Raw genomic sequence first — 9,871 nt, 5'->3', positions numbered from 1 at the left:
ATGAGGTATGTTCATATGAGCTTGAATTAGTTGATTCCCTTCGAATAATATTCGCTCAGTCGAGTAATGAGTTTCCGGTATTTGACTTAGGTGATCCCTTATGTATGAACATAGGGGTTGGAATGTGAAATGAGTATGATATTGAGAATTTGTGCATATGAAATTATCCGTTAGCTTTATGAATGCTATGCTTTTGTTGTGCTGGAATTTCTTGCTCAAACTTACTAAGCATTAATTGCTTACTCCGTTTTCTCTGTTTCTCTGTTTTATAGATTTTGCTCGTTAGCGATCGAATTCGGGATCATTGAAGTGAAGTCATCCACACTATCAAACCCCCTTTTTGGTACTCTTTTGGTTGAACTTTGGATATGGCATGTATAAGACTACCCTCGATTGTTTTTAAGTTCTTTGTGATGTATATGTGTACGGCCATGCGAAAATGGTTCGTAAAAGTGGAGGATGGAATTTGACCATTTGTGCTTTGTAATTATATTTGGTTTCATGATGTGATTATGGTTTGGAATGAGAGTGTTGGTCACATGATCAGCCTTTGGAATGGCTAAATATGATCATATGTGGACCTATGTATGTCAAAATTTTAGTTGGCCCATGGAAACCACGAGATAGGTAAAGTTTACCTTGAAAATCGATGCTGGCAGCAGCAGTGGTGCGGATTTGAAAAATCGTCAAAATTTTTAGGATTGGTATTAAATAGTGAATAAGTTATGTAAACGAACCTTGACGAGTCTATTTTCATATGAAAGTAACGAAAGGATCATATGAACAGTATACCGAGAGATATTAAAGTTCTCGTGAGACAGGGCCAGGACGGTTTCTGGGTCCCCTGTCGCGACTTTTAAAATTTACTATAAATTATCCAGAAAGAATTAAAAGTCATGCCTTATATGTTCAGATTCCATCTTGAGTCTAGTTTTATTAGAAACAAACGGAACCAGTATTAAAGCCCTGTACGGAGAGATATTCAAGTTGTAACGCGCTAAGGTCAGTGTAGTCGACCCCTGTAACATGGGTGACTTTAACTAATAAACTGTACCAATTGGCCTGACCAAAAATTCTAGAAATAAATCCATGGATGGATATATGAGTCTAAATTCAGGGAAAATTTACGGAATCAGTTTCCAAGTTTTGAAACTCGAGATATGATTTTTAAGGTGACAGTGACGCAGTTTTCCAGCCTGTCTGGAAATGCCAAATTGGTCGGTACTTTAAGAGGATTTGTCTCGTTAACCCCTCGTGTCCGACACCGGCGATGGTCTCGGGTTCGGGGTGTTACAGATTTGCTGTTGTGATTCACATATGGTGATGTATATGTACGTGTTCTTTTAAGCTAAAAGATGTGATGATTTATATTTATATGTTTGGCTTATGGAATGGTATAAACTGAGGAAGAATTGGTAGTGTGACACCCCAAACCTGACCAAGATGGACCAGCCCAAATTCCAAGCGTTACATTAGATATCATAGCGGCTCTCCAGCTAATGGCCACTTGACGCACACCCCTACCTTATAACACCTCATTTATGACTAATTAACAATCATTTATTAACACGCAAGCAATTTCTGAACCATTTTTAAACTTTTTCTATATATTTAAACCTAAGGGTATTTTGGTTATTTTACCACCTAAGGTTAAACTATCCCGATTTTGTTTCTAAATAGTTACTAACCTTCTATTAGTCATATTATGCAAGCCCTAAAAATTTTAGCTTAATTCAAGTTCATTTACTATGTCTAATTCAAGTTTTATTATTAAGGACTAAATTATAACTTTTACAAACTTTTAGTACATTTTTAAATTAAAAATTAAGAGTGTTTCTACCAAATATTAATAGTTTCAAGTCTAATCCTAAAATATTACCAAGTTTCCCTATCATTGAAGGCTTCAATTAATCTAATCAAGTTTTATGACTAAATTATAAATTAAGCAAATTAGAATACTATATTACAAAAACTAAAAATCTAAACCCAAAAACTCACATGGCCGTTTCCTCAGCCCGTGTGTTGTTTAAAACCTTGATTTTACATATTCTACTTATCCATTAAACTTGAAATAGCTACAATTAATTATCATAAACATTCACACATCTCCAATTTAATTTATTTACAACAAATATGCAACAATTAATCAAAATTTAACACCCAATTACATGCTTAGCAAACACCAATTAATTCACACAAGCTACATACTTTAGCCGCAAGCAATCTGCTCCATGTAAGCTTCAATTAAACATTGTTATTATAAAATACATGCTAAATACATCGTGTTAACAACCACCATACGAAAGCTCATTAACATACCAAAAATCAAACATCAATTAAACATAAAATCATGTACTAAAGCAATTATAAAATCACCAAAATTAATGTCTAAAATTTAATATCCAATGTCCATTACAAGTAAAATAACACTAGTCCCAAAAGCATCACAATGCCCCTATATAGTCTCTAAAGTAAATTTCTTAGGCTATTACCGAGCCTTATTCTTGGATCGCCCTTGCACTCGCTTCTCGACTCCTTACGCCTGGAAATTCTCTACACGAAATATGAGGGTGTGAGCTTAAAAAACTTAATGAATGATAGTAAAAACATCAAGTAATTTGCACCCAATCATGCATAAATCAAAGCAATTAAGCATTAAATTTTCAGTCACAACATGTTAATATTTCACCATAACATCATATGCTATTTCAAGAATTAAGAATCAATTTTTCCATGGCATGCAAAATCATCTTTTAACTCATAAACATTCAATTATATTGGCATAATACATCCACGACAATAAGTAAATATGTGATCATACATTGGATAAACAGATCTCCAAATTCCCACAAATCAAATACAATCCTCCGAAATGAGTGGGCTAAAGCCACACGCTCCCTATAGCGCCTCAAATAACCTAATGAGTGGAGACTCAAGCTCAATAGTCCCTTATCTACTCCAAAAAAATTAGTCTACCAAGAGCCATATGCTCACAATATCACAAATAATGGTGAATACTCACAAATCCTATGGCATACCAACTATATCCAATGGATCCACCATGCAATATTGCCAATATAATCATACATATAAGGCATAAATTTTGATGTTTAATCACTTAATTTAGGATGTTAAAATGCAAGTAAAAGCATGGTGCTAAGCAATTTTAACATCAGTAAAATTAAGCATAGCAAATATCATTTTCCCAATATTCATATACCAATTAGAACACCTTTATCAAATGTTCAATAAATCAGCAATTCATGCGCCAAATATCAATTTATTCCATACAATTTAATCATGTTAAAAGCATAATACACAACTTATCAAACCAATTGCCATTTTGCTCTTTTATAAAATAAAACCTATTTTTGCAAATCCAACCATCCAATATGAAATTAAGTCATTAATAACACCAATTAAACCTTTAATTTAACACATAATAAGGCCAACTTACCAAATTACCCTTAATATCACTCACCTCCACACTTAGCTCTTTAAGCAAATATATGTTCAAACAAGCAAGTTTGAGCTTCAATTTTGATTTGCATGTTCCTCCTCTTGATGTGGAGCTTTAACAGAGACAAAGTATGCATTACAAACTAACAATAGCAACAAGAAACACGAAATTTGATAAAGTATACGAATCTAAATCATTACTCTAAACTACCTTATTGATATTGCACAAATAAGCCGAAATATAAAATTTCTCAACTAAACTCCCTTTTCAGCACCTCAACCACTTCTAATCTCCATTCTTAGTCCAATAACATGTATTCTAAGTGTTAATTTCATCATTTAATTCTTTTCATAATTTTCTGGAAAAATCATCCATGTTCTTGGTCAAATTCGAATTTCTCGAAATTGATCCATAAAATGTGTTCGATATTTTAGTTTAAGATTAAGAACCTCTTATTAGACCTATTGTGAGCTTTGACATCCATTAATATTTGGATTCTAGCTCAAATTAAAGATCCACTATTGTTGATCCTCAAGTTCAAGAAAGAAGACATTAAAGTTGAAAATCTATTATAATCACTTTAATTAACAAATAATGATTGAAATCAACTTAAAAATAAGTTTAGAGATGAGAATTACCTTCAGTTGAACTCAAATCATTGATTTGGAAGTTTGAATCAAAATGCTTAAAGAAATTCAGATGACTTTTTGCCCAACTTTGAAAATTATTTCGAGAGATTTTAGAGAGAATTTTGGGAGAGAAAAGGTTTAGATCTATTCTCTGATATTTGGTTTATGAAAACAAGCAAAAAAAAAAGTGAAAGAAAAAGCTCTCAATTCGGGTGAAAAGTGAGGTAGCTACAGAGTTTTTAAAACTGAAAACCCCCACTTGGTTTTCAAAATTTGGGGAATTTGCCATCAAGCCACTCCCTCGTTTCCCTTGTTTTACAATTTGCTCATTTCCCTCCAAAATTCCGAAAATATGGTTTATTTACTATAAAACCTCTTACACATTTATCTTGTTTTTCAAATTAGTGTCATTTAATTAATATTTTCAATCATCCAATTAAACCCCCATTTTAAATTATTTTTAAATTCCAATTTAACCCAAAATATTTATTTTACCCAAAATTATTTAAAACCATAAAATTAATTTTATAAAAATATTTTTATTTTTGGAATATTATTTACCAATTTTTTTAGATGAAATTAAGCTAACTAATTAAGAATATAAATCTCTAATTAACCCGATTAATTCCTAATTTTCACTTGGAACCCAGTAAACTTACCCGAAACTACTAGACCTATTTCTTACAGGTAGCTTGTTGATAGGTACAAGATGGAATGAAATTTAACACTTATAACTTGAAGAATGCTTGTGAAATGTTGCCTAGCTGAATAGTTGATGGTCATGCATAATGTTTATAAGTCATAACTACGTACATGTGTTCGTAAGTGTTTATAATAAGATTGAAATTGCATGTTTCAAGGTGGTTGACATGGGAAAACTTTGGCATGAAATGTCTTGGTTATTATGTGGTTGTTGGCATTGAATTACTTAGAAATAAATTATGTATAAGTAGTAAATGTTTTGGTAGAGACTTGAACATGGATGCTTGAACTATTTGGTATAATTTTATTGTATGTTTTAAACCAATTAAAATTGGAATCTAGTGTATATGGTGTAAGGTTTGGTTGAAAGTTATGAAATAGGTACAAAATGATTTATTTTTATCAAAAATAAGGGTCACGTCGCAACATTGCCATTATAATGAGTGACGTCATGACAAGCTAGAACTTGTTGTTGCGACGTGACATGATGTAATGACCACATCGTGACGAGAACAAGATGAATTCACGACATTGATTCTTATATTTTAAAGACTTTACAATTTGGTCCTATTTCTGGTTTGGGTTGACAAAAGAGCTCTCATAAGCTCGAATAAGACCCGGAAATGGTGAATTATTATAATTTAATCATGATTAATGTTTGAATGCATGAGAAAATGACTATTTTATTGTGAATTTGGTTGTAGTTACTTCAGCAACGAATATAGCAACCGTTAGCTCGAACCCAACGATCGGGTCGAGCGAGGGGTGTGATACGTGCCTAAACTATGGCTTTTTTTTCTCATTTTGGTACCTAAACTTTTTTTTGTCACAAGTGGTACCTAAACTAAACTAATTTTTCTAAATTGGTACTTTTGTACCACTTGTAACCAAAAAAATGTTTATGATCATAGTTTAGTTTAGTTTAGTTTAGGTACCACTTGTGACCAAAAAAATGTTAAGCCAATTTTAAAAAATAACAAATTAAAAATTGACATGTGGTAAAAAAGACAAAAAAGTACTATTTTCTCTTATATATTTATTTCTCTTTTTTTTTTATTCTTCAAAACTAGACCAGTGATTGAACTAATCAAGCCACCAATTCCCAATTTGATCACTTCGTCCGGTTTGATCAAATAAATTATTAAAAAATTATAACAATAAAAATATTTTTAAAATAGATAAAATCAGTTCAATTGGTTTTTTAGCTTGGTTTAATCGATCTATATTGATTTGAGAGTCAATTAGTTCGACCCTTATCTTTGGACTAGTACCCCAATCGATTTCAGGTCTAGTTTTGGAAACACTAATTTTATCGATGAAATAATTTTTTTTTACTCCCATCAAGTAGAGCAAGCACGCAGTGAAGTTCGAAAATTGAATTAATCGCCATCATTTTGACCTCAAGAAGGTAAATTTTGAGCATTGCTAAGAAAAGAATAAAAAAGAAATAAAAGAGATAAATAATGTAAAAGAAAATAAAAGAAATAAAAATATTTTTTCTTTTAAGAAATATAACATTTTGGTATAAATTGGGTAACATAAGAAGAGTTTAGATACCACTTGTGATAAAAAAAAGTTTAGACATCAAATTGGAAAAAGGATATAGTTTTAAGTACTAATTTGTGAGTTAAACTCTTTTTAAGAAGACTTAACAGTTAAACTAACGGAGGTATCAACTTGGGAAAAAATAAATTAAGTACCACTTATGATAAAAAAAATTTAGTACTAAAATAGAAAAAAGGGTATAGTTTAAATATCAACTTGAGGATTAAGCCTTTTATATATTATAAATTATAGAAATAGAGAATTTGGGTTTTTGGTATTTGATTTTTTAAAATTCTACGAAAAATTTTAAGTTTTAATATTTTGGAGCTTAAAATAAATTAATAATACAAGACTTCCAAATTATGCCTAATGAAAGTATAAAACTAAATTGCTAAGTTGAGTATAATATTGAGATGAAAATCATAATTTGGCCAATAAAATCATCATAAACAACATATACCATTCCCAGTAAAAAAATGTCATTTCCAATTTAGACATAAAACAGGAGAAAATTTAATAGCATAAAGTGTGGACTCATGTGAAATGAATGATAAATTAAATCCCTCCAGAAACAAATACTAGAGGGGACCAAGCTATTTAAGGCAATGGACTGAAACTGGCCCCAGAATGAACAATCAAGTGAAAAAGTGGTCCATACACTACAGGCTATGATCATAAGCCGAAGGCATATCCCACAGCAATGAAAGCTGTAATAGCATACACCCACTTATGACCAAACGGGGATGGGCCATCAGCACCGCTGCAATCATCATTGGCACCACTGAAGCACCCAGGTCTGCTGATTTTAGCCACACCGTCTTCCAGAACAAAGCTACTGTTGTGCTTACCGTTGCTCAACAGCACACACCAGAAATAGGGAGCTCCACCATCAATGCCAGTCACAGCAGCCCCGATTTCTGTCTGGTTCTTGTTGTAGAGGATTTCCAAACTCTTTTCATTTTTTATCAACATTGAGAACGCTTCGGAAGGCTGGACATATTTGGATTGGCATCCAAGAAAACGGCCGGTGATTGGTGAGAGGGTCGACGCGTCGACTCCGCAGTAAGGGGCAAAAGTTTGTGCAAATTCGGAGTCGGGAGGCTTCTTGGCATCAGACCCTCCTACAGCTTCACAATCACCTTGGTATGCTTTTATATATTGCAAAGCAATGCAGGCCAGGCCTGGGTTGTCTGCGAGGGATGATGACTTGTGTGCCGTTCTATTGGCATTAAGCACAGCCACCAACTCATCCGCTGGGTTATCGGTTAGTTTGGCTACAATTTGTATTCAACAGTTAGTGTTAAAGAATAATGATACAATCAGATCATAATGTGAAAGCACAAAAGACACAAACACAAAATTCGGACCATAAACAAGGAGTGCACTCGAGCATCTGACAGATGGAAGGAGTATATGCTTTGCATTCTTTCGAGCCATTATTTGTTTCATAAGAGTTGTACCATAGAAAAAGTGAAGTTAAGACGGATGGGGGCAACCCTTGGATTGTATGCTGAGGATCCTGACTAGAACAGCATATAGAATCAGGTGTAAATTATGCAAAACTTTCAAGGTATTGGGAAATTGAAAGAGAAGGGACCATTTGCAACATGAAGGTCATCAAAGATGTTTAGTTTGCCTCAATGAAGTTGAAGACTTTTTTTATTATGCCTCATAGAAGTGGGTAATGGTGAAATATTGGAAAAACAGCATAGCTTTCTCTTCTTGATGCATTGCTTAGTTTCAACATCTCGTGCTCACTTGGGCAATTCTCTCTCTGTTACTCGGAATACTCGTATTCAAAAATGTGTCAGATACAGGTCTTGGATAGTGATACTTAAAAGAACCGAAGAATCAAAGCAACATAGCTCTTTCTACAAGAGATGTTTATTCCTTATCATACATAAGCATGATTCATCTCATGATCAAAGATTTTCATCTGGGTTTATACCAGAGCTAGAACTTAGTATTCTAAAAACACCAATGTCCTGAATTCTTTGTTTACTACGAATTGAGATTTAGAAGCTTAAAGATACCAAATTATAAACGGATTTTTTTTCACATCCATAATAAAAACAAAAAGGTTAATAAAAAAAACACCTCAACAAACACATTTGGAAAACCATAAAACACCGCAATTAAACGATACTATCTTAAACAAGAAAGAAAAGTACAAGATCACATCTCACAACATAGACCAAATACTGTCCTTGATAAGATATACATTATAATCAAAACCAGTGGCTAAAGCCCATTTCTACAATTAATAATGTTAGCATAGATAAGCTTTCATGAATTTTATCCCTACCTATTTATCCCAAATCCTCTGCTAAGTAATGAAGCTTGGAAAAATCTCAATATAATGATGGGATGGAAATCTAAAATGCAAAAAGTAAATTTTCTTTCCTTTGTTTTCCTTGCTCTCACTAAATTAAAGCACTAAAAATAGAAACAAAATAAAAAAAACCAATCAATCAATTAAAAGACACAAATTTAATCACGAGATCCAGCGAAAACAAACAATAAAAACTCAAAAGAAAATCAAGTCAAATAAAAATAGACAATCATTGGAAAAAATTCTAGCCAACTTACCAAAAAACCAAACAACTATTCTCAAAATTCTTTCTACTCTTCCTCCATCTTCTACTATTCTCAGATTATTTTATAAAGAATTATTGCAGAAATTTTTATAATAATTATTTATAGAAATTGATTTTTTTGTACTCTATTCAAAGTTTAGTAAACTATTTTCGTTAATACAAAATGCAAATAGTCACATAGTTTCATTGTATTCTCAAATATTTTATTTTTTCTGTTTGATATTTTTTCTCACTAAAATTTCACATCAACAAGAAGCATTTAGAGAAAAAAAAATCCAAAAATTAAAATGCAAAAAAAAAACCGATATATTTCAATAGTTATGAAGCAGATCAATCAGTAGGCAGAACCAATACCCCAAATAGAAAACATAAAATGCATTGTTGCAAGTGATTAGTTTTCACCAGAAGGGGGACAGGACTTACTTTGAGTAAGGGCAGAAACAGAGAGGAAAAGAAAAGGAGACAAGAGAAGCCATAACGCCTCTGCCATTGCCATAGCCATTGCCATTGTTGTAATTTTGAGTTAACTGAGGAGATTAGAGACAGAAGAAACCAAGAGATGAAATAAGAGGGAAAATGGTGAGTAAAATGTCCGTTTCGTTTCTGTTGCTTTACAACTACGGCTAGTCTTTTTTTGGTCTTTAATTGCCGTTGCCGACAAGCCACCATCGGGGTTATCGGGTTTAACCCTTTGAATCTTTATTTCAAAAATGACCCAATACCACATTTGAACCAAAAAAAACCCGGATCTTTAATCAGGGTTAATTACAACAAACGTCCCCACACATGTATTAGTATCTTAAAAGTATAGGGTCATTTTCATTAGGCATCTATGACCAAATCTTAAATTGATCTCTCAACTTAAAAAATGTTTTAGTTTGGTCTCAAAATATCAATATCATATTAATCAATTTATTCAATCAGCTTAGGCATTAGTT

At 32.4% G+C, this 9,871-nt stretch overlaps 1 protein-coding gene and 1 long non-coding RNA gene across 2 annotated transcripts; both read right to left on the bottom strand.

Moving 5' to 3' along the window:
* Positions 1-2,364: 2,364 nt before the first annotated feature.
* Positions 2,365-4,297, bottom strand: LOC108465446 (uncharacterized). The gene is made up of 3 exons (XR_001868427.2): positions 4,099-4,297; positions 3,482-3,572; positions 2,365-2,553 (listed from the first exon to the last, which is right to left on the bottom strand). It is a non-coding gene; the product is annotated as an uncharacterized LOC108465446 (long non-coding RNA).
* Positions 4,298-6,762: 2,465 nt separating this feature from the next.
* LOC108465445 (uncharacterized) lies at positions 6,763-9,655 on the bottom strand. Its single transcript, XM_017765770.2, has 2 exons — positions 9,357-9,655; positions 6,763-7,610 (listed from the first exon to the last, which is right to left on the bottom strand). The coding sequence occupies exons 1-2, from the start codon at positions 9,439-9,441 to the stop codon at positions 7,009-7,011; spliced, it is 687 nt and encodes a 228-aa protein (XP_017621259.1). The 5' UTR covers positions 9,442-9,655; the 3' UTR covers positions 6,763-7,008.
* Positions 9,656-9,871: the final 216 nt, after the last annotated feature.

This window comes from Gossypium arboreum, chromosome 6, assembly GCF_025698485.1.
Source record: "Gossypium arboreum isolate Shixiya-1 chromosome 6, ASM2569848v2, whole genome shotgun sequence".
Classification (NCBI taxonomy): domain Eukaryota; kingdom Viridiplantae; phylum Streptophyta; class Magnoliopsida; order Malvales; family Malvaceae; genus Gossypium; species Gossypium arboreum.
This window is presented reverse-complemented; position numbering and strand designations above follow the sequence as displayed.